This window comes from Hemicordylus capensis, chromosome 15 (assembly GCF_027244095.1).
Source record: "Hemicordylus capensis ecotype Gifberg chromosome 15, rHemCap1.1.pri, whole genome shotgun sequence".
Lineage (NCBI taxonomy): Eukaryota > Metazoa > Chordata > Lepidosauria > Squamata > Cordylidae > Hemicordylus > Hemicordylus capensis.
Genome location: NC_069671.1, coordinates 18,064,809 through 18,092,483, shown reverse-complemented (window position 1 = coordinate 18,092,483; position 27,675 = coordinate 18,064,809). Strand labels below are relative to the sequence as shown.

The 27,675-nt window shown below is 50.1% G+C and overlaps 1 protein-coding gene and 1 long non-coding RNA gene across 5 annotated transcripts in view; one reads left to right on the top strand and one right to left on the bottom strand.

The window, feature by feature from the left end:
- TBX3 (T-box transcription factor 3) overlaps nucleotides 1-3,167 on the bottom strand; it is a 16,786-nt gene extending 13,619 nt beyond the window's left edge. Inside the window, exons 1-2 of the mRNA XM_053279842.1 lie at nucleotides 2,313-3,167; nucleotides 357-624 (exon numbers count right to left, since the gene is read on the bottom strand). Of these exons, the coding sequence (XP_053135817.1) occupies nucleotides 357-624; nucleotides 2,313-2,707 (663 nt within the window). The 5' untranslated portion in view covers nucleotides 2,708-3,167. The remainder of the gene's footprint in view (nucleotides 1-356; nucleotides 625-2,312) is intronic.
- LOC128337994 (uncharacterized) lies at nucleotides 3,160-27,675 on the top strand. 4 transcript variants are annotated; one of them, XR_008312492.1, is made up of 4 exons: nucleotides 3,160-3,299; nucleotides 20,327-23,961; nucleotides 25,874-26,082; nucleotides 26,824-27,675. It is a non-coding gene; the product is annotated as an uncharacterized LOC128337994 (long non-coding RNA). The 4 variants fall into 4 exon arrangements; XR_008312491.1 differs by having other exon boundaries at nucleotides 20,327-26,082; XR_008312493.1 differs by having other exon boundaries at nucleotides 20,327-26,082; nucleotides 26,766-27,675.

Sequence of the window (27,675 nt, the reverse complement as noted above, 5' to 3'; positions counted from 1 at the left end):
TATAGTCTTGGAAAAGACCGTCTTCTTCCTAGTACTGGATCCCAGTCCCCACCGCCCACCCCCACTTCCTAAAACGTATAACACAAAGCAACCCACTACATTATAGCAGGCCGCCATAATTGCCAAAATATGAGATCATTTTTCCTTCCTTATTTAAAATCTGGATTTTATAAAGCTGGGCCTGGGCTGGCCAATTCTTTCCCTTCTGAAACAGGTCTAGGTAGGTTCCCGTTTAAATTCCCCATACTTCCCCCTTGCTTGCTTTCTCTTTTTTTTTTAAAGGTGGGAGTTCTGGAGAGGCACCAACTGTAGTCTGAAGGCCAGACAGGAAGGAAAAAAAAGTGAAAGGCACTCACAAATCCGTGTTTGTCCGAAATATTATTAGTCAGTTTAAGTTTGTGGAAAGTGACAACTTTGGACATCCACTGCTCTCCTGTTGCAGGGCTATCCGGGTGGATATACATTCTCTTTGGCATTTCAGGGTCAGCTTTTCCGGCCACCATCCACCGGGAATTATGGAATTTATATCTACAATCATCAGCCGCCACAATGTCCATCAACAAAATGTACTTGGCCTTTTTATCCAGACCTGTGCACCTCACTTTAAAGGGTGGGAACATTCTCCTAGAGACAAGAGAGGCAGAAGACACACAAAGAAGGAGAAGATTTTAGTGGGAAGCCACCTCCACAAACGAAGAAAATCTCAATACAGCAGATCATTCCTGTTTAGGGATATTTTGCTCTCCAATGCCTGCAAATATTTTTTAAGTTGGTTTGTTTTTAAAATGTCCAATTATCTCGACCTTTTGTCTTTCTCTAAAGAGGGCATTGTGAATTTAAATAAATAAAAATAATAGAAGATAGCCTATTTTTCTGTGGGCAGGAGTGGAGCGGGATTTTTTACAGAGATGAGATCTGGAAAGATTGCTACACATGCACAAGTGTACACACACACACACACACACACACACACACACACACACACACACACAGACTCTTTATTCCCTCAGCTGATTTCAACATTATCAGGATATGGGACTTTATATGGGGCTATTGGTGACCAGAAATTCTGGCTTAAATGAAGTAATGTTCTCTAGAATCTTCCTGAAATCTGTGGCTACCGCCTGCAACATCCAAAGTCCTTTAACTGCCTTCTAGTTCCAGTTTCTTGGGCAACTTAAAATGCAATTTAAGACGTGCCTTGAATTTCAAATGTGACCCTCTCAAAAGCTGAAGAGCATTTATCAGGGATATTTTCATCAAGTCACCCTTTCAGATTCTGCATTCAATGAAATAATTCCCTGATGATAATTCCTAATTATAGACATGTGTGAAGGGAAAACTAGCTTGTATTTTTATTGGCATGGTTATTTTTCTGATTGTCTCTCACCCTCTTTGTGCTTATAGGTGCCCACTGAAGGAACTGCTGGCAAACTTTTATGGAAGACAGAGCTTTATTTATTGGAAGGCAGAACTTCAGAACTTTCTATTACAGTCAAAAGTATTATTATTATATTTTTAATTGTTCCTGGATCCAAGCCTTCTATAAGCACCCGTATTCTCACACATTTACTTTTAAGTTACACTTACTTACCTACAGTGGGACTTACTTACTCACTCAAGTAGATATGCTTAAAACTGAGCTCTTAGCTGTGTAATCCCAAGTAGATTTACACAGAAGGCAACCTAGCAGTGTTTCTGGGGAGGCAAAGATCACAGCTCTAGGACTCCTCCCAGGGATTTTATCAGGGCCTGATCCTGGGCGCCTTTCCTTGGAAGCAAGTCTCACACATTTCAGTGTGCAGAGGATTGCATGCATATAAATAAAAGTTTCAAGGGGATGGTCGGTTGCATTTATTCTGGGGGAAATCTGTCCAGTATCCACAGTCACAAACCCCTCTAAATTATTTTGCAGTCTCTCTCTCTCTGTGCACACAAATGAAGTGGCATGTTTGTGCGTGGCAGACACAAAATATATTATCTTGTACAGTGATGGTATTCTCTGTGCAAAATGTATTGTTTTGTGCAGTTACTCTCTCTCTCTCTCTCTCTCTCTCTCTCTCTCTCTCACACACACACACACACACACACACAGAGCCATTGTTCTAGAGTCTGAAGGCTCGCAGGCACAGAAAGAACAGGTCACATAAGCCCGGAATATTTCCAAAATGCCCCACGGAGAAATGTGAGCGGCGTTGTTTTTTCTGCCGAAGGAACCGACCGGCCTGTTTGGAAATCCGCTGGGGAGGGGGAGAAACGGGGGGTGGGTGGGAGGGGTAGAAATGCAGCCCGGTCAACCCCGCTGGCCCTACCTTCCTGATTTGGTGATCACCATTTCCGTGCCCCGTTTGTGGAACTGCTCCCACAGCTCCTTGGCTTCTAGGTGGACTTTGGGGTCGTCCTCCACCTCCTCCTCCGGCTCCAGGGTTTTCAAAGGCCTCAGGTGCGCGGCAGCCTGATGTCCCAGCGAGGAGAAGGGGATGCCGGAGTCCGCGGCCCCAACTAACTGATCCATAATAGGCTTGGCCAGAGCTCCGGGCAACGAGAGGGCAGCCGCTCCGTTGGGAGGTAAAGCCAGAGCCGGGAAAAACGGCGGCTGGTGGCCCAGGACGGCGCTCATGGCGAAGTCCGGGGCCCGGTGAGGTAGGAACGGGTGGTAAGCCATGCTTCTCCCAGGGATCACAGGCTCTCTCATGGAGATGTTCATCCGACTGCCTCCCTGCGCGGCTGGAGTCCTTGCAGAGGCCCGAGCAGTGAGGAATCCTGGCGCGGCCTTTAACAGCTCATCCCGCAGTCACACGATTCACAAAAGGAGCAGAGAAGGAGGAGGAGGAGAGGAAGAGGAGGAGGAGGAGGAGGAGGAGGAGGATGATGAGGGGCAAGGAGAAGGGAAAGGGAGTCGAGGGTCGTCAGCAAAGGAGATCAGCCACCAGACGCGGGCGCGACGGAGGGTGGGGGACACATATGCAGTCACCAGAGAGTCCACGCGCCCCAGTCCAAGAAAGGAGGCATCGTCGCCGGCAACGCGGGCGCCCGGAGCCGCTCCTGGCTTCTGCCGGCTCGCCCGGCTCCAGCCTCTGAGGTCGAGGGCTGCTGGATGTTTTGCTTTCTTAACGTGTGTTTGGAAGCAGTTGGGAAACCAGCTTTCAAAACAGGAAAAAAAAAAAAACACCCAAAAACAAAACACCACCAACAACCCAACAAAACAAAACAAAACCTCTCCAAGCCTTCGCCGCCGCCTGAGTTCTGCAGGAGAAGTCGGAAGGGCAGAAACCCCACCGGAGAATTCCGCCGTGCAGGTAGGAACGCTTCTTGCTTGCTGGGTCTCTGGTGACTTGTTTTTAATTTTTATTATTCGAGGGTTCAGATCGGTGGCTCTGGATGGGTTATTTCTTTTTCTTTTTCGCCCTCCTGGGATTGGCCCCCTCTTGCCTTTTATTCCCCCCCACCCGCAACAGCTGAGTTGTTGAAGGTGGAAAAGAGGTGTGCGTGTGTGTGTGGAGAGAGAGAGAAAGAGAAAGAGGGAGGGAGGGAGGGAAGAGAAAGAGAAGCAGAATTATGATTTTTTTTTTTAAAGTCTCTTGTTCTAATCAGGCTGGGAAGAAGCTGGAGAGCCAAAGCTTGCAGCGAAATGTGGCTTCCGTTTCCCCCTCCCCCTCCGCACAGCTTGGCCAAAGTTTGGATTCCAGAAACGAAGCCGCCTCTCTTCTGCTCTCCGCCGTCCTCTTTGGGATCTCTCCTCCCTTTCCACTCCTTTTTCTTCGGTGCCTTTAAAAAAAAAAAAATACTATTAAGGATCGCGCTGGGGAGAGGAAGGCGCCTGGCGCGCGGTCCTCAGCTCCTGCAAGGGCGCTGGCGACCGGGAGAGCGCGGAGCCGAGAGCGAGCCGCGGGGAGAGCGAGGCAGAGCCGGCCAGAGCGAGCCGCGCTGGGCTCCGAGCACCCCCCGCGTGAGTGTGGGTGTCTGTGCCTCGCTGCTCGGCTGCCCCGGATTGTATGGACGTGTTGTGGGCTCGCAGGGCAGCTGCGGCATACTTGATTGGCTCTTTGACGCTTTCGGACCAATTGTGTGGCTCCATAGGCGTGGTTTTGACAGGTCGAGCGGAGGGGGACAGAGGCGAGTTATAAAAAGAAGGTGTCGGAAATTGTAACGCGGCAGCAAAGCATCCCCACTGCTTGGTGCCGTGCGAAGATGTCAACATGATCAGAGGCGAGGGACCGAGGAGGAGGCGAGGGAGGGAGGGAGGGAGGGGGTGGGCAGGCGAGGAGGGAGGGAGGGGAGGAGGGGAGAGGGAGGAGCAGAGCCACCAGGAAGGCGAGGCGGGGGGGGGTGGAGGGGGAGTGAGAGTGAGAGAGAGAGAGGAAGCCGCCTCTAGGGGGCTGAGGAGAAGAGGCGAATTGGCCCACGACGCAGCCAGTTCCAGCCAGAGAAGGAAAGGGGAGGGAGGGGGGAGGGGGGTGGGGGTGGGGAAATCGCTCTCGCGCTCTCGCGCTCTCTGGCACTGGCTGACCCAGCTTGGGACATTTTCAATTTGGACTTATCAACAGCCTCTCGGCAAGGTTTCAATTTCATCGCCTTCTCTCTCTCTCTCTCCCCATTGGCAGCAGAAGATACGTGTGTGCTGGGTAGGGGGAAGTCTATGGGGCTGCAGTCGATTCAGGGAGGGGAGGGGGCTCGATCCGCTCCAGGCTTGCCGCACGCTCCCCCAGGCCACCCCCTTTGAAAATCCCTCTCTCTCCTGGGTTGGGGGGAGTCTACCGGACTCTAGTCCTCTAAGGAAGGGAGCTTGATCCGCTCCCAGCGTTTTCCGCCGCGACCCGCCCGCTTTTAAAATGTCTCCCCCTGGTCTTGAGATGTTGGGAAGCCCGCCTGTCATTCCTCTGTCTACTGCAGCCACCCCCAGTTCCTCATGCGCGCACACACACACACACACACACACACACACACACTCCTCCCCCTTGATTTGGTGGAGCTGCGGCAGCGCGAACACACACACAGTTAGGCTCGGCCGGCGTGAGTATTCCCCACGCGCGTTGCTCTGGACCCGAGTGGGGTGGTTTGGTTTGGTTTGGATTTTTGCTGGAGTGAACGTGGAGAATAATCAGGAGAACTGGGGTCTGCGTGGAGATGGGGCTCTTTACGCGGGGCGTCGGAGGCGGACGCCTGTGTCTGCCCCCCACCCCCATTGGACACTTTCAGTGCGCTCCTTATGGGGCAGTAGAAGATCCTCAAACTGGCACTGGGTAGAAGCGGGCATATAGGGGAAATTGGGGGGGAGACGGGATTGTCGCGCCCTAGCTGAGCGATACAATCCTGCGTTCGGAGAACGTGACCAAAGGATTCCTCACACCTCAGCCGGCATTTCAAAGCCTTCATGCCCACAGATGCTGCAGTACACTTCTAGGAACAGAGTGATGGATAGAGAGAGAGAGTGTCTGTGTCTGTGTCTGTGTCTGTGCGGGTGGGGTGGGGGGACTCTCTCTGGCTACCGCTCTCCTGGTTCAGAGCTGTGTCCTCTCCTCTCTCACAAATTTGTCACTAATTTGGAGAAAAGGTGAGGGCTGGAGTCTCCGCAGCTTGCTCGCTTCAGGGGAGCCGAAGGGAGCAGTGGGTGGGTGGGTTGTATATCTCTAGCGTCTATCTGGGTCCGGGATCGCCTTTATGACCCGCCTGGGGCCTGCCGTCTCCTCCTCCTCCTGGCTTCATCCTTTCTTTCTTTCTTTCTTTCTTTCTTTCTTTCTTTCTTTCTTTCTTTCTTTCTTTCTTTCTTTCTTTCTTTTATCTGCCTCTGGGATCAGAGCTGCCTCCTTCCCGTTTGCCTGTTTGTTTGTTTAGAGCCTTTGCAGAGGGAGCTGTGAAAGCCCGCCGTCTGAAGTGTCCGCGTTCCTGGCTGGGTGTTCTGGGGGGCGCGCGCGGGTGGGGGGCGGCGGTCTGGGCCCACGGCAGCGCTGACGGGTTGCTAGAGCTTTGGCGCAGCACGCCGGCGCCGAAGGGGTTGCTCTCCATCCCAGCTCCTTCTGACCCCTCCTTTTCCCAGCGAGGAGGTGGGACCTGGGCTTTCGGGGCGCGGGATTCGCTGAGGAGGGAGAGTGTGGGGCGGGCGGTAGCCTGGCGCGCCTCCTTGTGCTGCCGAGCGGGAGATCGGCGCCCCGAACCCCAGGCGCAGGCAGCAGCAGCAGCAGCAGCAACAGCCTCTCCCAGTTCCCCTCCCACCGCCCACTTCTCTGCAGCTCCTCCGCCGGGTTATCTTAGGGAGCCGGAGCCGGTCTGATCTGCCTTGAAGTTGGCAATTCGCGGAGAGGCAGGTCGTTGGCGAGACGCAGCGCACATGTGCAAAGTCCTCGCGTGTTTCGGGGCGGGCGTGTGTGTGGTTGGCACGCGGGGATCTGCCCCTGAGATCTCTGATTTCTTGGAGATAGAGGGGAGCCCTTGCGCAGGGAGCTGGAGGCGTGGATAGGAGCGTTGTGTGTGTGTGTGTGTGTGTGTGTGTGTGTGTGAGAGAGAGAGAGAGAGAGAGGGGGGGGGGGGAGTGGGGGGCCCCTGATGAGTGAGGGAGGAGGAGGGGTTCATATATAGGTACAAGAAAGAGAAGGAAAGAAAGAGAGAAAGATTCGCGGGCACCTAACTGTATTAGTAAGTAGTGATCTCTCTGGGGAAGTTTTTTCTCCCGGTTATGTTATAAACAAACACACACACACACACACACACACACACACCCAAAAACAGAGGACATGGGCGTGAATTAACTTTGGCTTGTATATGTTATCTTTCTTGGGTGTTTGTTTGCACTTGCAGGAGAAATGGGCAAAATAATAGGAGAGTGAAGGATGTAATAGACACAGACACAGTGGACATGTTGTGTGTGTGTGTGTGTGTGTGTGTGTGTGTGTGTGTGTGTGGAGCGGGGAGGCCAGGGTGTGTGAATGCCAGGGTGTGCTGTGGGAATCTACATTTATGCATTAGGCATATGCGTTGTCTAGGAAAATGCAATGATGCCTGAGATGAGTGTGTGTGAGTGGATCAGGGCCAGTGTGCTAATGGAGATCAAAGGTGATCTCCGTTTCTCCCCCTCTCAGTCTCTCTCTCTTCCTCCCCTCCTTGCTGAATGAGATAAAGGAGTCTGTGTGCTGAGAAGGAGGCAAACAGTTTGTGTTGGGGGGGGGGGCGGGGGAGAGGCCAGGACAACTGAGGGCCCCTAAGTGTGGGCAAGATGGGGGCGGGACATCTAACACGATTAGCTCTCCTAACATTTTGGTTTTTTTCAAGGCTCAGGGCTAAGAGCGCTTGGCGCCAGGCGGCTGAAAATCTCGTGTCTAGGCTCTCCTTTGCATTCCCTGAAAGATCTCCCCTTCCCTCTCCGGCTGGGCCCTTTGGAGAAGCAGAGGGAGAAGAAAGAGGGGAGGGAGGGCAGGCCAGAGGGGCTTCTTCAGGGGAGTGTGGAGGGTGTGTGTGTGTGTGTGTGTGTGTGTGTGTGTGTGTCCAAAAAGCTGGAAGGAAATGCAGGTGTTCATGTGGACCCAAGAGACTTGGTGAGCCACGATTAGGATTTCTTCTATGGATCAGTCCTTTGTGTCTCTGCATTCTTCATCTTCAGGACAGGGCAACACCCTAGAAGGTGGTGGTGGTGTAATAACAGCTACTAACCTCTCCTCTCTCCCCACTCCCACTGCTTAGGCAGTCAGGCTGTAACTTGGCCAAGGCCTTCTGCAAAAAGCCAGAAAGCCCACGGCGAAGTTACAGCAGGGTCTGGGAGTGTCAAGGCTTCTTACGGTTTTGTCTGCCAAGAAGCAGACCTGAGTGCCTTTCAGAGAGACTCCCCGCTCAAACGAACAAAAAAACCCAAACCCAAACAACAACAACAAAACCCCAAAGGCCAGACACAGGATTGGGTGCCATTGAACCCCATGGGACTTGATTCCGGGTGAGCAGGCAGGGGGTGAGGCTGAACCCCCTTCTTGTTAACCTCTGCTAGAGATGTTGATTTCCTCCAGCCAGCCCCCGGTTTTTGAAGAAAATGAAGCTGGCTGCCGTACAGAACAAAGTTTACTTGAGAGAGCAGGCTAACTGAACTTCCCAGCTAATTGCCCCATGAAGCTGGGAAGTGGCAATTTTGGAGACCCTCTCCTTCCCCAGGAAGCCCTCTGCGTCACCCAAAAATATATCCCTGAGGGTTGCATGGACTTTGGGAACATATTTTTAGGTGGCTCAGGATGCTTGGGGGGGGGGGAAGGGGAGGGTGTCAAAAGTTGTCCTCTGTTGAATGGATGCAAGTTGTTGGTTAGTTCTGCTCTTGTACTCTAGAACAGTAACTGTACTGGTTCATCCTTGCTGTGTATGTCAACCACCAACAATAGGTAACATGAATGCACTTCACAATAAAGAATTAAAAATGCACAAATGGTGGAACTGTTATATTGAAACGTGTCATTCCCAAACCCCACAAATAGATTCAAGTTTCTCTATACATTTGTCTACTTATCTCATTTTCTTAGACAGTAAGGCAGTTTAGACACAATGCTAATCCACAACTTTAGACAGCAGTCCAAAAGCTGAGGAAGATCAGTCTTCAGCCAATAGCTTGCAATCCAGATTTTCGGTGCTGGAAGTAAATTAATTATTTATTCTGGATCAGTCTCCAGTGTTCTTGAACAAACATTTAGAGTAAAAATTGACAGTGCCCATCTCTCTTTGAATAGAGATTATGGCTTTTATGAACATTATAGAATCACATAGTCGGTAATCTCTCTCCTTTACTACCTAGGATGTATAAAGGCATTGTAAATGTCTAAACACGTCCTGCTGTGACTGACTATCCTTGATTTCACTCTCCATCTGAAGAAGTAGGTGATATCCCTGAAGAGGAGAAGTTATTATTATGTATTAAAACATCAGTTAGTCTGAAAGGTGCTACCTTGTTTGTGGGTTCTCAGGGTCTCCAGATGTTGTTGGACTATAATCCCCATCATCCTTGGCTATTGTGAATGGGGATGATGGGAGTTGTCCAACAACACCTGGAGACCCAAGTTTGAGAACCCTTGTGTGATTGACCGAAACAAATGTCACAACTATTTTACGTGATCCAGCACAACTTTTTTATGGTATGTAGTGGCTCCTCACGATTCTTTCTATCCCAGCCTTCTTTCATCCAGGGTGGGTGAAACATGAAACATGGACCTTCCCTCCCCATAACCTTGCTCTGGGATAATTCACACAAACAAAAACTGTGTTCTACCTGGGTTTGGGAGTGATGTGTGCTCCCAATTTTCAGTTGTGTGGAAGCAAGGTAGGAGGAAAACCTGGGTAAAAGTGATAGTGTGGAAACAAGGTAGGAGGAAAAGCTATCCCTTGCTTCCACACAACCGAAAATCGAGAGCGCACACAGCTAGAAGTGCTCTTACCCCTGGACTTTGGGGCTGAAGTCCAGGGCCTCCACAGCCCCTGCCCCCCCCCAATCCTCCTCAGTTTGTCCTGGGTGGTGTGGTCACCTGGCTGACCACGATGATGCTTAATTTGCAGGGAAGGTGGCAGGGGGGCCCCCTCCAAAGGCCTTTGGGTCCAGGCTCCAAAAATCACCGGGGTGCACCTCTGCACACAGCTCTGGGCAGGACACAGATTCTGAAGGCCTCTCTGTGTACCAGCCTCCACCTCCTCACCCCTCTCTCGCCCCCTCTACGACATGTTTGCGGATCGTGCTTTCCAGCGAGCGCCTCTTCCTAATGGTGTGCAAACTTCCGCCCCTTTGGAGTGACCTCCTGCCTAAGCCCCCTGGAGACTCTTATTCTGGAGGGAGGGCCGCCCTAAGCCGGGATCAAAAGCAGGAAGGTGCGAACTGGCTTTGTGTCTCCTCGCTCCCCCTCCTCCTCTTGCGTGTGATAAATCTGCCCTGGCGCCGACCGCGCGCGGGCTGATTAATTTGCCAGCAAACAAACAAGCCCCCCCAAGGGAGGGGTGGCGGGCAGAAAGAGCCCGGTGGCCAGCCAGCTTAGTTAAATATTGGCCAGCGGTTCTCTCTCCTCGTTAGCCCGGCTCTGGCTGGCGGCAGAGGCGCAGACCAGCCAGATCAACATCTCAGGAGGGCCCCGAGACAAGAAAGGGGACAAGAAAGAGCGAGATAAGGCTGACTCCGCTTGATTTGGGCGACTCACTCGAGTCCAGCCCGCTGATACGGGCCGCTGCGTCCCATCTCTTCAAAGGGCCGATGAAACCCTTTTTCTCTCCAAAGTGGCTACACCCAGCCAAGGGGGCCAGGGGTGTGTGTGTGTGTGTGTGTGAGGTGGATCAGTCTCTTAATTCCAGGGCGAGGTTGGCTGAGGGGTCGAACGTCCAAGCCTGTGCAATCAATCTTCTGTTCCCGGTGGATCGGGCAATTTACTCTCGGAATGGGGAATGGGGCCCATATCTGCTTTGCAAACCTGCCTGTTCGGCCTGGCCTTCCAGTGCTCTTAAATTGTTTTAAAGGGTCTTTGATGTTTGTGAACCGCCCTGAGCTATTTTGTAAGGGCGGTCTAAAAATCGATCGAACGAACGAATGAATAAATAAAAGGTCTCAGGTTCACTCCCTGGCAGCATCTCCAGGTAGCGAGATACAAAACTCGGGAGGGGAATGACTTTATTATCAAGCCAGAGGTTCCCGATTCGAATCCCCGCTGGTATGTTTCCCAGACTCTGGGAAACACCTCTATCGGGCAGCAGCGATACAGGAAGATGCTGAAAGGCATCATCTCATACTGCATGGGAGGAGGCAATGGTCAACCCCTCCTGTATTCTACCAAAAAGAAAACCACAGGGCTCTGTGATTGCCAGGAGTCGACACCAACTCTATGGCAGACTTTACTCACAATGAAATAGAGAAGAAAGAATTAAACAGGGTACTAAAATATGAAGAAAATAAACAATATATATTCATAACAATGCCAGAATCTGTAACCATTTATTGAATAATACAATATTAAATAGAGACCAAAACAAGAACCATATTGTGAAGAGTCATACAATGAGTGATACAATGTTAAGCACAGGTCATAAAGTAAGAGCCACAGATAAAAACCATCATAATACAATGTTAAATGAAACCCCAAATAGGGGCCATATTTCGATAGTCATGCAGTAAGTTATACAATACCAAGCTAGATAGACCAATGGTCTGTCTCAGTATATGGCAGCTTTTTGCGTTCTTCTTCTTCTGTTCTAGTGTGCCATGTACCCACCAGACAGCTTTGACTCCCCATCCTACAACTCCCATCCCCCCAGTGGACAATTATCAGGGATGATGGGAGTTGTAGTCCAACAATAGGCTATGTTTGACAGCGCACACAAGAGTGCACCAGTGTTGAACATAACATGTGAACCTCACTAGTGCTTAGCAGACACCTGTAAGGTGATTTGCCTCCCTATCGGAGAGGAAGGGCTAAAAGGAGAATCCCTTCTTGAAGACCAGAATATCTTAGCAGAGGTGAGATTCGAATCCAGGGCTTTACCTCCTGCAGAGACCGGACACTTAACCACTAGGCTAAGCCGCCTCTTTGCTTATGCCCCAGCACATGCTCTGTGTTGGGGGGGCGGGGGCTGTTTCTCTGCAAGCCTTTCTGTGTGGGGCCAAGGCAGCTGCAGGCGGCGGCGGTGGAGTGAATTGGCTTGTATGCAGTAAACATTCCGCCAGGCACGTGTGAGGTCTGGCAAAGCGGACAATTACACGCTCTTTCCAACTTAAACTTTCACCCCCATGCGCAGGGCCGGCCCAAGGGGGGGGCATGCTTAAGTAGCCTCACCTGTTGACACAGTGGCATCCTCCTGTCTTGCTGAAAGGCTTTGGCTTCTCATTAAAGGGGACTCCATGGGGATCTGCTCAATCACCTCTTGGACTACATAAAAAATGTTTACACCTCTGGAAGGGGAGCTCTCCCAGGCCTGCACTGTCTTCTCTCCCTGCTCCTTGAGGCACTAGGTGCAGGTCCTTGGGTGGGGGGGCATCTCCATCCCCAGGAGAGTCAGGGAGGGGCCCACTTCCCCCTCTGGGGCCGGCTTGCTTCTTAAGGCCGCTGTTCAGGCTGGCCCCATTGACTGCGAGTAGAAAGGAGCTTCTGCTCATGAGTTGTACCTGGTGGTGCAGTTTTAGAGCATCCGTCTGAAATCAAAATACACCCACCCAAACGCAGGGTGGTGTAGATCATTTGCACACTCACAGGGGCACAAGGATTTGAGGAGTTCCTCCCATTTGACTGAACTCCCCAAGCCTAACCCAGAGGTGCACCTAGGAAATTTTGGAGCCTGGACCTAAAGGCCTTTGGAGTCCCACCCCCCACTCCGCTTCAAGTTAAGCATCACCCCCCCACCCACCCACCCACACACACACACACACACACAGAGCCGTGACACACACAGGCAGTTATTTTTATCAGGTGGGTTCTTGAGGGCACAAACAGCAACTGAACTCACAAGAATGTAAGAATATAAAACAGGTATATTCATGCAAAATATGCATTAGCAGAAACATTTCAACACACAGCCGCACCATGGGGACAGACTAAAGAGGATTTGGGGGGCCCTGGGGGGGGGCCTGGACTTCTGCCTGGAAGTCCAGGGGTAAGAGCACCTCTGGCCTAATCACCCACATCTTCAATCCCCCCAAACATGCTTTCTCCCCCACAAACGTGTCTTTTCTTTTCCCCACCAAAAACTGAGTAAGAAATTGCTCCTCAAGGGTTCCCTGTATCTATGTGTGTGTGCTCACACACACACAATGCTTAACTTGCCCTTTTAATTTCAATGGGACTACTCTTCTCTGAGTAATGTTCCTGTGCGACTTAAGGGCACACACATCAGGTTGGCTCCGAGATCCCTTCCAGCTTTAACATACAGATCTTCTCTCTGTTACTCACTGAGTGGTGGCTTCAGAAACTTTATTTCTTCCCCAATGAATGCTACGCCCGGCTGTGGCCATACATCTGAGACCAGGGGGTGAGCCAAAGGAAAGATCCAATTTTAGGAGTCTTGTAGGATCACATAGTGAAGGGACTGTGTAAGTCTGAACTACACAAACCTGCTGGCCTATTTCCAAATCAGTTTTTTTGTGGAGTCTGCTGGTGAGGACAGGTGCTATTCCTTGAGTGTGGAGTGGGCAGTTGGTGGGCATCTAACAGACACAGGAAGGTCACAAGAAGCAGAGGGCACCTATGATTTCTCCCCTCTTCCACTAGGAACATAGGAAGCTGCCTTCTACTGAGTCAGACCCTTGGTTTATCTAGCTCAGTATTGTCTACCCAGACTGGCAGCAGCTTCTCCAAGGCTGCAGGCAGGAGTCTTTCCTAGCCCTCTCTGGAGATGCTGCCAGGGAGGGAACTTGGGACCTTCTGCATGCCGGCATGCAGATTGAGCGGGCCCCATCCCCTAAGGGGAAGATTTCACAGTGCTCACATGCAGTCTCCCATTCAAATGCAAACCAGGGCAGACCCTCCTTAGCAGAGGATAATCCATACTTGCTACCCCAAGACCAGTTCTTCTCCTCTGGGGGCCATCTGTTGCATTTGCATGAAGCAGGATTTTGCAAGAATCCTGAATCTACCTCTGCATGCAAAAGGCAAAAACACACTTCAAAGAGAGCATTTATCTACAACCTACCTATCATCTCTTTCTTCTCTCACAAACACTTTTATCAGCTGGCTTAAAAAAAAAATTCTTTTGGGCGAGATTTCAATTTGGGAGGCTCCAATCCATTCAGATTCAAATCGAGGAGGGTTTAATTGTGGTGTGTGGAATTCCACTGAGAACTCCCCCATGATCTCAAAAGGGTCCTAGGGCAGAAGCCGGCCTCCTGTGCATATCTCCTGGGCATGAATCATGAGGCAGCTACCTTCTTTTAGATTAGGGTTAGAGTCCTTATCTGCCCTGATTGAATCATTCTGATTATCCCTGTTAGATCATCCTCCCCCAGTTTGCTTCTGTGTTAAGCATATGGGTTTGAAGCAATCTATTTCTCACTGATTGCAGTGAGGCATAAACATTTGTGCGCCTGGGAAAGAATATTGCACAGCTCCTTTTCCTTTCCATGCAGCTTGTGTGGGAGAACTTCCCCACAGATTATCTCTGAAGGCAATCCACTAACCTCCTCGGTTGGCGCCAAAGTGGTACATTGAACTCCAGATTGAGCTCCAGATTAGCTATCCTTTAACACTCATTTAACCACCCAGCCCTACTCACAGAGAAAGTTATATTCTGTTTCTCCGTATTTCCGTGAAACATTCCTGGGAACAGGAATTGTGTGGTGCCTGTGTGGAGACAAGATGGTCTGGGTGTGGATTAGTAAAATCGACCTACTTTACAGGGCTGAGACTTCTGAGATAATGAGGTCATTCACACAATGTGTTCTACCCGGATTTGGGAGCTATGTGTGCTCCCACTTTTTGGTTGTGTGGAAGCAAGGTAGGAGGGAAACTTGGCTAGCTTTTTCTCTGGCCTTGCTTCCACAAAATCACTTCTACCAAGGTTTTTCTCTTACTTTGCTTCCACACAACCGAAAATTGGGTGTGTTTCCAAACCTGGGTAGAAAACTGTTTTTGGTTGTGAGAATGGCCTCAATGTATATTATATAAAGTGTTTTGAACACTCTGAAGCACTGTGGTTGGCGTACAGAGGAAGTTTTCCATGCTGATAAATGTTGCTGGAGCTCAGCCAGGGAGGGGGAGTTTTCATCAGCCCTATCCTTTGCACCCCACTGTGCCCCCTTCCCAATATAATCCTGAGGGTCCTGTGATCCTCAGTACTGGTGACAAGCCACCTTTCCCTTGGATTTTATAAAACAGTAAAAGTGGAATTCCTAGCCTGTTCTTGACAGCCCCCCATTTAATCCTGAAGAAGAATTCTGTTGAAGTCCAAAACTGGCCTCCCCTATGAATCCGAAAGTGTTTGTTTGCTCCACTGAGCAGCAAACTCCGTTGAAATGAAAAGGAATGAGAGGCAACGCAGCTCTAGGATCCAGTGAAATTCGAAGGGGCTGTTTCTTCCATTCAGACTGCTAAAGGCATGGGGCCCAGTCCTCCAGGAACTTCTCCTGAGCAAGCCCAGCTGTAATGAATGGACGTCCTGCAAGGGCATGAAATCTGTCGTGTGTCTTCCATTCATTGCAAAGGGGATTGTTCAGAGTAAGTGCAGAGAAGGTTTTATCCCTCGATTCCAGGGATCCCTTTGAGCACTATTTATTTGATAGGTCCTGAGCCTTTTAATTATGCTACGCGTGGCTGTCCCCCCCCCCGCCCCCGTTTACTATGCTTGTTTTTTTATAGGATCGCACACACAGTGGCAGGAAGGGCAGATCTGTAAGCCGCGATAGAGCCTCCACGTTCATAGGCAGTATATCTTTGAAAACCAGTTGCTAGGGATAAATAACCCACGGGGGGTGGGGGAGGGGAGGCGGACGGGCTGCTGCCTTCATGCCCCCTCCCTGTTTGTGGGCTTTTAGGAAGCTTTTGATTGGCTTCTGTGTTGGAAACAGGACGCTTGGTTTGATGGATCCTGGATCTGTTCCAACAGCGCTCGTCTTAAGTTCTTATCTTCTCATATTTCGGGAGTTAGACCCTACTTGGTTGTTTCATCTGCTGCTGGTATCCTGGCAACCCCCTCCTTATCCTTCGCTTGTTTTCTGTTTCCCTACCAAAACGTCTTTCTTTCTTTCTTTCTTTCTTTCTTTCTTTCTTTCTTTCTTTCTTTCTTTCTTTCTTTCTTTCTTTCTTTCTTTCTTTCTTTCTTTCTTTCTTTCCCACCAGCTTTCCTACAACTTCCATTCCGTGCCCTTTGATAAGGACTCTGCATTATTGATCAGAGCGACGCTTCTAAATCTTGCGTGCAGGGGCGCTGATTTTTCCAAGGGGTCTTTCTAGAGGTCTCCAGTATTTTTAGCTCCCAGACCCGGCTTTGGCGCCAGCCGCCTTAAAATCCCACATAAACCATTCCACGCTACGCATTCAATCCGTGGTGATTCTCCCCACTTCCCCTGCCCTCTGCCTCAAACGCGGTCTTTCCCGACCAAAAACCCCTGGGCGAACATCTGTCCTGGTTTCTTCTTTGCCACCAACCTCCTTAGGTCTGAGACCTGACAGCTTCCTAACCGTTCCTTGACCCAAACCGGCTTTCTGCCGGGTAGGTGCACTACATTTGGACGCGGTTACATGCTCCCTTCTAGGATGTTCAAACTGGGTTTCCTTCCCGCCCCCCTAGGGAATGATCCGGCCCACCTTAAGTCATTTTAAGCCTCCGTTCCTGTCAAGGTGGCTGACCCATTGCTCCAAGCAGTCCCATTGAAATCCAAAGCACAAGCGCCTAATTCTATCACAATGATTTCAACAGCCATTGGCTTTAACAAGGGGAGCATATTGAGCGCTTAACGCATCTGTTGAAATCAAGGAAACATATGGGTGCTGAAGTTGGGCTGGATCGGGTTCTTTGGTGTTAGAAAAGAAGTCCCAACTATAATTCGTAAATCAGGCGTTCTTGGGCTACGTTTGTGCAGTGCACATCCTGTGTGGTGTGTCTGAAGGAGAATTAAAAGACCCGATCAATAAGTTACTTAGGTGAAAGTAAACTGGATTTAAGCCAATCTATACTCCAGTCCTAAACATGCTTTCTCTAACTAGTAGATCCTAGAGAAATCTGTGAGATTTTTCTACCGTGTTTGGGAGCGGGATAACGTCTCCATAGTGTGCAATCCTGATTGCGTTGAAACCAAAGAGTACTTTTCCATGGATGAAAACCCCAATGGTAATAAATCTAACTGAGGATGGGCTCCGCCCCCCCTCCAATGGTTTTAAAGCAGTTTATAAAGTCAGTGGTCTTCAGTTGAATTTGTGGTGGATGATCGTTGGAAAGTGTGTGTGTGTGTAAACAAAGCAAACACACTGCAGGCCATTTAGGGAGCGGGAGCACCTTGATTTCTGGCTAAGGTGCTTTCCCACCCTGAGCTGCAATCCTATGCACCCCTACCTGGGCGTAAATCCTGCTGAGCCCAGTGGGGCTTCCTTCTGAGCAAGCATGCAGAACACTGAAGCCACATGGGGGTCTATAGACTAGGACTGTATGTTGAAGGTGGGTGGATGATTCAGGAATCTTGCTGAAGTTCTGGTCAGTGCCTGCATGGGAGAGGTCTGCCCTGAGAACTCTTAGGACATCCCATTCAGTTTAATAACGGAAGAAGGTGGTGGGCATACATCTAATAAGTAAGGTGTGTGGGTGGGGTGGGTGGGGGTGGGCCAGCTGAAACGGACGGCCTGGCTACAAGTAGATTAGAAAGATAGTCTTAACCACAATTCTCTTAATTATTTAAAATGCTGCTTTTGTGAAATTTAACCGTGGAGATATGCAAGGTGCAGGCCTTTAAATCCTTGCTGTGAACTCACAACCTCCACATCTAAAAATGAGGGATTTTAAAACACCCTCTCTCCCTCCCTCTCCCCCCCTCTCTCTTTCTCTCTCCCTCCCTCCCATCTTAATAACAGACTCCTTGTGGCAAACCTCCCTTCCTAATTCTTTCCCTCCCTCCTTCTCTGGGCCTTCCACGAGCTGAACCTCCCTAAACACTCGATTGTCCAATTCCGGCCGATGTCAAGGATGGACTTTCCAGCAAGCTGTTTAGGGGCCCGAGAGTGGAGAGGAAGGCCAGGGCCGCCGCCGCCGCCGCCTGTCTCTGCACACGCCGGTTCTTGTCGACCCGGCAGAACCAGGCCGACCAGCTCAGCTCGCCAGAGAAGCCAAGCCTTCTCTCCTCTCCGCATCGGGCAGGCTTCCTGGTAGCTCCATCCCACAGTCCCGCAGAAGCTGGCCCTCCCCCGAGGATGGCATGGTCAGGAGGCAGGCGTCTGCACGTGTCCTCGAGGACACCCCCCCCCCCGCCCCAGGCATAGGCAGGACTTTGCAGCCAGCCAGGAGAGGTTGGGAACCAGGGAGGCAATTTCCCTGGCAGTTCAAGCGAGGCCAGCTTGCCTCAAGAGCCAAACAAAGCGGGCATTTGATCCTCTGCGCAGACCGACTGTCATCCCCTCGCTCGTGTTTTGAAATGTGCCAGTTAGGCCGCTGCTAAGCGATGGGCTGGTGGTTGTACCTGGGTGGATGGGGGGGGGCCGGCGGCTGGAGAGTGTGGGAGGAGCGTAGACCTCTGTCCCTGGAGGATTCGAGGGGGCGGGAGGGAGAGAGAGAGAGAGAGGAAGGGGGCTGTTGTCAGTAGATGACAGGCAGGCGCAGGATGGAGTCTTCCAGATCGGCTGAACTAACGCCCATCTCGTAGCCGGGGACACGTTTTCTCAATTTGAGCACAGTATCTGTTACCCGACTGGGTGTCAGTTACCGAGGCAGAAAGTAAAGGAAAGGCTGAGAGGAGGATTGGGGGGGAGAAAGAAAGAAAGAAAGAAAGAAAGAAAGAAAGAAAGAAAGAAAGAAAGAAAGAAAGAAAGAAAAGAGAGGGAGGGAGGGAGGGAGGGAGGGAGGCAGAGAGAGAATGAAAGAAAAAGAAAGGAAGAAAAGAGAAAGGAAGGCGGGAGGAAGGAAGGGAGAAAGAGAGAAATAAAATGAATGAATGAATAAATAAATGAATGAGGGAGGGAGGGAGGGAGGGAGAGAGCCATCAGAGCCCAACAACGGTTCAGGGGAGCTCTTCCATTTGCCAAAGACCCATGAAATCGACGTGTCCGGCGCGGGGGCTGGGTCGTCCTATAGCCCTACTTCTGAAGCGTGCACGAGATCCAGGAGCGCGCTGGAGCCAAAAGGAATACCGCAGTAACCCAGGCCTGCGATCGCGTCTGACCGAGCAGCACGCCTGGCTGGCCCTTGTCAATGGCCGGGCCGCTTCCTCGATACTCGCTCCGAGGAGCCAGTCGGATCTCTCGCTCCTCTTCCCCCCTCGGCGGCCTGATCTCCCCTTGCTTCCAGTTGTCCCCCATTTCTCTCCCTCTCTCTGCCTGTTGTAGCTGTGCACAGCCTTTGCCTTTCACGCAGGAGCGATCCAGACGGGACGGGCTCGGCGGCGGCCCTTAAATATAAATACGTGCAGTTTGTAGCCATACCTGCCGTGAAGGGTTCCCCCCAGGGAACGATGCCCTTTAGCCTGTCAGTGCTCCTGGAAACCGGGGAAACCCTGACTGAGGCGAAGAAGAGTCTGTTCTTCCTGGGGGGGACCAGCCCCGCCAAGCCCCTTAAACTGTATTTTTCAAAGCGCTCCTATCACGTTTAGATTCAAGTCTCACAGTCTCGGACCTACAGAAAATAAAACAGTTAGCAGAAACACAGGGAGAATCGGGCGTCAGAGCTGTCCTTAATTAAGCAGAGTGACAAACTCAAAGGATTTCCCCCCCTTCGTACATAGCCCCGCAGTTCCCTGCAACAGACACGCGAGTGAATCTATCCTTTCTTTTAAAGGTGCATTGTATTAAAGAAGGGATCCCTTCCACGCGATCCAAGGGATATTGTGAGTGTGTCCTGCTTTGTTGGAATACTAGTGCGTCCACGTATTCCAAAACGGGAGAGACGTCTGGATTATTGCTGTGCTCATCCTCGCTGCGGAGCGATCTGTGTGGTGTGTTGATCATAATTGCGTGACTATCGTGGGGCGGAGGAAGGGAGCAGAAGCAAAGATCCCACGGGGCATATTCAATGTGATTTTTTTATTTGTTTTCATTGCTTGTTTGATTGTTGTAAACCGCCTAGAGACTTTGGCAGTGGGCGGTATACAAATCGGTTAAATAAATAAATGATAACTATGTCCGGAAACAAAACCGAGGTTGCCTTTTGTGCGGGAGCAAAGCTAAAATTATGAGGGGAAAACTAGCTCAAGCGAGAGAGAGAGAGAGGTGTGTGGAGAATTTGGATTTCATACTTCACTATGTGAGATTCTGAGTTCTATCCCATCGTACACAGTGAGACTTATTTCCAAAATAAGGCACTCTGCATGGATCTGATGATGGGTCTTTTGGAGTGGGTTCGGGGAGGAGGAGGGTGTCACTAAAAAAGAAGAAGATAAAAAGCTCAAGTTATTGGAGAGAGTCCGATAAAGCAAGAGAGAGATGGAGAACTCGGATTTCACACAGATGCCATCCTAAGAGAGTTCTATGCCACTGTGTTGTTCAGGAGAACCATCTGACCCCCCCAAATATACGACCATAGGGTTGTTCACATTTTATTGTTCTGTAAGGAGGCACTCTGTATAAATCTGATGGGTCTTTTTCGGGGGAGGAGGGCAACAGTTAAAAAAAAAAAAAGACACCCACCCACTCCGATTTTGAGACCGAGATGAACCTCGATCTTCCTTTGTTTGAGCCTCTAGTGACTTCTGTCTTTCATGGACTCACAGCTCTCCGTCGGGGGCGGCTGCGGGTGGCTGCGATCCGAGGCGCAGTTACTCGGGAGTCGGCGGCAGCCAACCTGCCCAGGTTCGGAATGTCCGGAAACGGCTTCGGAAAAGCCCCGCACGGCCCTGGCGGCGGGCTCTCTGGTCTAGAGTCTTATTTTCCCAGATGGAGGCTGAGGGACGGAGATCATTTCGGCTGTGTGGTCCTGGACCGAACGGAGTCTAGCCGGCTTGGGGGGAGAAAAGCGAGCCAAGCAGCGCCTCAACAAGTGGCCGGAGGATTTGCCGCTGGGAAACCAAACCACCACTCCGGAAAGCCACCGAGTTCAACACGACCTGCAGAGCTGTGCGAGAAAGACCCCCCACCCCAAGCATTTCAGGAGTCCCTGCTTATTTGACTGAACTCCCCCCTCATCTACAAACCCATATCTCCCCCTAAGTGTCTTCCCTCCCTCCCAGCCCCCTCCCCAAAGCCGGTGAGGAGTTGCTCCACAGGTTTTCCTGCGGTCTGCACTCCTGCAAGAGAGCCAGTGTGTAGAAGAGGACTGCTACAGTCGCAATCTTCTCTTTCCCTTGAGGTCCTGGCTGGGTCTACCGTCAGCTCAGTTCCGGCCAGGTCTGCACAATGAACCTCCACAGGAGAAAGGGGGAAGGGGGGGTCATATTTGGGTCCAGAAGACCGCCTTTGTTCCGTTCTGAGGTCGCAAAACTTCTAATACGAATACTATTTATATACCGCTTTTCAACAAAGTTTCCAAAGCGGTGTACATAGAAAAATGAAGAATAAATAAATGAGACGGTTCCCTGTCCCCAAAGGGTTCACAATCTAAATAAGAAATAGAAGGCAAAGACAAACAGCCACTGGAGGGATGCTGTGCTGGGGTTGGATAGGGCCAGTTGCTCTCCCCCTGCTAAATAGAAGAGAATCACCACTCTGAAAGGTGCCTCTTTGTTCATTTCGCAGGGATCCCGTTCTAGAACTTCCCATTCTTGAGCGCCTTTCTCTCTCTGTGAGCCCCCAAGGCGTTATCAAAAGATCCCTAAAATAGCATAAAAGCACCCCAGCCCCTAAACTATATAGTGTACCACAGTCCCTCCGGAAACTGTGGCTCAGATCCAAGGGTTTCCAGCTCTGAAGGCAGCTATTCCTGCAATTCTCCCCTGCCCCCATATATTTCTCCCAATATTTTTCACAATTTTAAGCCATTACAATTTCCATTGCTTTCAATTGTCACTGGAGATGGATGCCAGAGACCTCAGGGCAATCTCGGAGGTCAGCGACCCAAGCAAGTCCTGTGGGGATGAACAAGGCCAGGGAAGGGAGCCTTCCCCAAATGCTCCTTGCATTTGCACCTCCCGCAGGACAAGTGGGCAAATAAAAATGAATTCTGAAATAAGGAACTCAGAAGCTTCAAATCTTGCAGCAATTATGGGAGTGTTATCTCGATCTCTTAATCCAGTTACGTCAAGCTAGTTGTTTTGAACTTGTTTGACACACCGCTTGGGACATGCTTGGAAGGCAATCGATTTGAGATCGCAGTCCGTACATCCATGCTGTGCATCTTTCGATGGAGAAAGAAATGCTCCCTCCTGGGGGAAGGAACTTCTCGCCCGGTAGATGGACTTTTACAATAGCCCCCACCCTTTATTTATTTATTTATTTGATTTCTATACCTCCCTTGCAAAAATGGCTCAGGGTGGTTTACACAGAGAAATAAATAAATACGATAAATAAAATGGACCCCTGTCCCCAAAGGGCTCACCATCTAAAAAGAAACCTCAGATAGACACCAGCAACAATCACTGGAAGTACTGTGCTGGAGGTGGATAGGGCCAGTTCCTCTCGCCCTGCTAAATAAAGAGAATCACCACATTAAAAGGTGCCTCTTTGCTAAGTTTCCTGGGTTATGAGTTGGTTATACTGTAAGCATTAAAGACTTCCATCCCTCCTGTAAGCTAATCAACTTTGCAAAATGTTTTCAGGCGTAGAAAAGAAAGAAAGAAAGAAAGAAAGAAAGAATACGCAGGAAGACAGGAGAGAGAAAGAGAGAAGGAAAAGGCAGACAGTCAAGATAAATAAAGAAGGATGAAATGAGGCAGACAGACGAGAGAAAGAGAAAAAGAAAGAAAGAAAGAGAAAGAAAGAAAGAAAAGAAAAGCAAAGAAAAAAGCAAAGCAGTGGCGTTATTAATTGTTAATTATTATTATTATCCCCCCTTTCTTAAATAGGACTTAGCTTATCCCAGAAAGCCAGAGGTGGAAAGAATAAACACGGGGACCCCGCCGAGTTTAAAGTCCCCTTTAATTCAATTTGTCAAACGCCTTCTAATTTCGCCCTGTCTAGCGCGGAGGGGATGTGGTTTCCATTTTGGGCCCGCGCTTGTGTGCCTCGCTTCTCGGCCGAGAGAAACCCTTTGGAGGGAACCGCTTAATGGGCAGCCTGCCCGCCCTCCGCCCGCCTTCGCCCCCCTCCCCGGCGCCCCCCTCTCCGTACCCCGAGCGAGTCTCAGACCATTAGGCTGCCTTCGGTAATTACCGTCCCGGCAGGCTGGGGCTCCTGCCGTCGGATTTTTTTTTTTTTGCAGGAGGGGTGTTGGGAACATTTATTAAACCCAGATGGGTGCCGGAGTTTGGGCCATAAGGAAAAGATTTACAATTAGGCCAATTGGAACCGAAATACAGCCATCCGTTCCAGGACAGGTGTAAATAATGTTTCCTTCAAGGAACGGGCGGGCCGTTGGAAACCTATTCCCCCCCCCCAATGGTTGATCTAAAGAGGAGGGGGGCATTTACATGCCCGTGAAAGCCCGCCCCCCCGCCCCCCCGTTGATCTAAACAGGGGAAAAAATTCCACTTTGGAGACTGGTTTGCTGGTTGGTCCTCTCAAAATCAGAGCCCCACAGCACCTGCATGGGATGCGCGTAGCATCTTGTGGTTGCGGCTCTGTCCCTGGTTTTAGGGCTCCTTGAGTTGCTTTTAATTGCTTTCCAAGCTATTTCCATATGGGTTTTAGTCTTGTGGATTAACTTTTGGAAACCGCCTTGGGATCAGATGTATAAAAGGCAGTATAGACAGAGAACAATCAATCAATCAATCAATCAATCAATCAATCAATCAAGAAGTAAATCAATTCCTTATGGAGATCGTAGGATTGTTGTTTATATAACACGTTTGTAAACCGCCTCAGGAATGAGTTTTGTGAAAGGAGGTATAGAAATCGAACAATTAATAAGTAAATCCCTACAGCCCGAACATTAAATCCAAGAAATTACCTAAACGCTCTGTTTGGAAGCAGCGTCTTTTTGGTGTTAATGGACTCGCTTCCAAACAAGTGTGCTCAGGAATGATTATTAGGATTGTTGGATGATTATTTCTGTAGCATCATCAATGGGCATGGCGCTTTACAATGTACAACAAAATGGGTCCCTGTCCCTAAGGGGCTTACACTCTAAAATTGAAATGAAATGGAGGTAGGGAGTGAACAGAGGGGAAACTTGCCTTTATTTCATTTACAAGGATTTATAGCAGGATCTCTGGGGTCTACGGGTGCTGAAAGCTTGACGGAGAAGGTGAATCTCGAGGGACGTTTGGAAGGGAATGAAAAAGACCCCGCAGATTCCAGGTGCCCAGCCTTAAAGGTGAGATCCTTTCGTTTCAGTCCGATTTCACTTCTAACTAATGTCGACTGGGTATTGAGAAGTAAGTAAGCAGAGTCAGAGTCCAATGTGTTTTTACTTGGGAGTAAGCCTCAAGCGACCACAGGGCAACTTCGCTCCGAATAAACAAACGAATACATATGTCAGGGATCGGTCTGCGTAATGCTACCGCCTGTAATCCAATCAATAAGCAGCCGGAAACTCAGCGAAGTCGCTTAGAAGCAATGCGCGCCGATTTCCCGTGGAATCTGCTTAGGGAGGGAAGCCGAAGCCCTAAGCTTGAATTAGTAGCAAATCCCATAAACTTCACTGTAATTGGATTTATTATATTGATATTCCACTCTTTCACGGGGTATAAACTACCCATGCAGCGTTATCCTCTCCACAATATCCTGAGCAGAGGGAAGATTGACCAGGAGAAAGAGAGCACACGCCGGGTTACTCCAAGGTCACCCGGTGAGCCGGTAACCGGCTGAGTTGGGGATTGATCCAGAATCTCTCCAAGTTCGAGTTCAACAACCTTTCTGCTTACACCGCACTGTTGAGAACAGGCATTTGGGTTCCGAATGCTTGCTTGGAGGCGTACTCCAAGAAATGCTTGAGAAACATTTTACGGAAAACTTCCTTCCTTCCTTCCTCCCCCGCCCCCCAAAATGTTATCTTTCCTTCACACTGCAGAATTCTTTTATAATTCCCACACTGGGAAACTTTCACCCTTCAAGTCCTCAAGTTTTAATTCCTCTGGCTTCTGTTAGGAATCGGACGGTTCATCTTTCAAGAGGACTGGTGAGTTTAGGAGCTGTGAAGGGGCTGAGAACCTAGAACTGGAGAGAACTGGGATTCGTGTTCTTTCTTCATCTTTTGATACCAATTTAAAACGGGTCGAGGAGAGAGAAATCGAGATCCGAGAATGCAATACAAGAAAATCCCAAAGAGCAGTGTCTGGCAGCATGAGGAAAATTACTCAGTGTAGTCCCACTGAAATTAAGTAATGCTACATTGCCAAAATTGGTTTAAATCCCCCCTGTCATGTACCTTGGCTGCAATAAACTTCCACATATGCTGGTTTAGGCCTCATGAAGATGAATGGAAAGCATATCATTTTAAAGCTATGTGGTTTCACTTAACCAGGTTACAGACTAAGATGAAGTTGGGTTCAAGAGGGATAGCTGGAATAATTTGGGAATCACAGGCATGGGTCATAAAGCTAGGAGGAGATCTCTGAGACACCCATACCAACTTGGCATGAGACAACCTGAAACAAGGCAGCAGAAGCTGATGGGGTCAACTTTTTCTCTGGAGTTTCCGGGGAATATGTCTGAGTCACAGTTTTGGAACTCATCACATGTCTAAAGAGATTATGGACAGATTCCTCCCTCCCTCCTTCTCTCCCTCCCTCCTAATATTTGTATTTCCTTTCTCATAATATTTTATTTTCCATCACTTGAAGAAAACACACACACACTCTGAAATAAAATAAACTGAGGGAAGGAAGGAAGGGAGGGAGGGAGGGAGGGAGGGTTGGTTATACCTAGCAAGCATGCTATGGGATTTCAGGTGATTCTACAGACAAATACATTACTTCTTGTGGAATAATTATTTCCCAGCTTCACCAATAACTCAGAGGAGAGTGAACAGATTTCCAGTTTCCATCTCAGCATGGAACCAAAGTTAAACTTTCCCAATCCCACTGATTCCAGAGGTTAATGTAGTGCTTAGTTCTCTGTGCAAAGCAATGGCGTTTAGCGGTGAATAATTTTGATTGCTCTCATCCTTTGGGTTTGCTAATATGCTGCATGCAGATGTGAACTTAAGTCATTCAGTTCACATCTTTAAGACGTGAAGTCATTAAGATGTGAACTGAAGGTGATGAATGCACTGCCCCTCTCCGCAGTGGACGGCTCAAGCACAGTCTGACTGAACTCCATCCTTGGCGGGGTCAGAAGGCATGCCCACTCTGGACAGACTGGCCAGTGGATTTGCGGAGATGTGCCCCTGTGTCCTGTGGCTTGACTCACTTGCTGGAGTTATCTCATCAGCCAGTTGCTCGGGGGAGGCTTGACTACCTCCACACAGCACAGACCTCTGTGGGCTGCGGTGGAGGTGAGTGAGGTGACTTACCATAGAAGCTAAACAGATGGACTTTGGGTCCTATATTTTCTCTAAGCTCAACTGGGCATATACACATATGCACAATGCTCAGGATACCATTCAAGGGGGTGCGGAGTATTCGCCTTCTGCTGATTTTCAGACTACATGATTCTGCTTCTGGCGAACATACCTTCCTATTTAGCAGGAGGCCTGCACCAGCAGATTATCTTTAACTGCACGCTTCCCTCATCCAAGTTTTAATATTTAGATATTTAAGAGCTGAGAGTGGTCCTTTCAACCTAGCTGTGAAACTCCCCTCTCAGAGAAAGTGTCTCCATCTCAAGGTAAAGGTAAAGTGTGGCAGAGTCGTTGTTGACTACCGGCACAGAGCCCTGTGGTTGTCTTTGGTAGAATACAGGAGGGGTTTCCCATTGCCTCCTCCCGCACAGTATGAGATGATGCCTTTCAGCACCTTCCTCTATCGCTGCTGCCCGATATAGGAGTTTCCCATAGTCTGGGAAACATACCAGCAGGGATTTCAACCGGCAACCTCTGGCTTGCTAGTCAGGTCATTTCCCCGCTGCTCCATTAGGTGGCTTGAAAGGTAAATCACACAGAAGGAAATTCAGTTTTCTAGAAAAGATGTACAGAACATGACTGCTTGTTTTATTTATTAGATTTATACGCCACTTTAGGAATTAAATAGCAGAAGCCTTAACTGGTCTCTGGTGGTCGCTGGGCCCTCCTTCCTAGGAACCAGGAGTAGGATCCGAACCTGCACCAGGCTGTTTTCAAGGAAGAGCGAAGTCCCTGCACACGCGGACATACACGCGTGCGCACATCCTGGCGTGTTTAAAGCCCGCACGGAGAGAAGCCTCTGTCGCTCTGGATGGCCGCGTTGCTGGGGGCCCTCCTGGGAGGGAAGATCGAGCCAGGGTCTGACGTGCTCGAAGACGCCCCGAGAGACGCCAAAGCCTCGGAAACTCCAGAGCAGCCACATGAAAGCGGAGTTAAGTAGGAAGCGGTGTCAAAAGCCTTGTCGCTGCGTTGGGCTGCCCTCCCAGATGTGCTGCATAAAAAGGCCCGTCTTTAATGAGAGAGCGATGAACGCTGCTTGAACCGGGCGGGGAGGCGGCGGCGGCAGACGCAGATGTTGGAAGGAAGGCATTTCCCACAGCCGCCGCCGCCGCCAGCAAGAGGGGGCTTCTTCGGTCCTCACTTGTTGCTCGGCGCAGCTCACCTGCTGCGGCAAAAGAGCCCTCCGCCCCTGATTCCCGGGGGAGTTTCCCTCTCTGGCCGCGGGAGGGCGCCCCGGTGGCCCGCAGTGGGCTCACAGACACACCAAAGTGCCTTGACTTCCAAAGATCCCGGGCTGGACGAGGAGAAGAGGAAGAAGCCAAAGGTCTAAGCGCATCTGCGGCGGAGCCCTCCTGAGAAGCAAACTGCCGCCTGGAAACGGAGCGCCCTCTCTCTCGCTGAGGCCCCCCTTGCCAAAGCGCGGAAGGCGAGCATGGTCTGTGCAGCCTGCCGGAAACGGAGGCGTCCCTGTTGCTGGGATGGCGGCCGTCGGGAGCGGCCAAGGAGAGCGGAAACTGGGCATTTTCG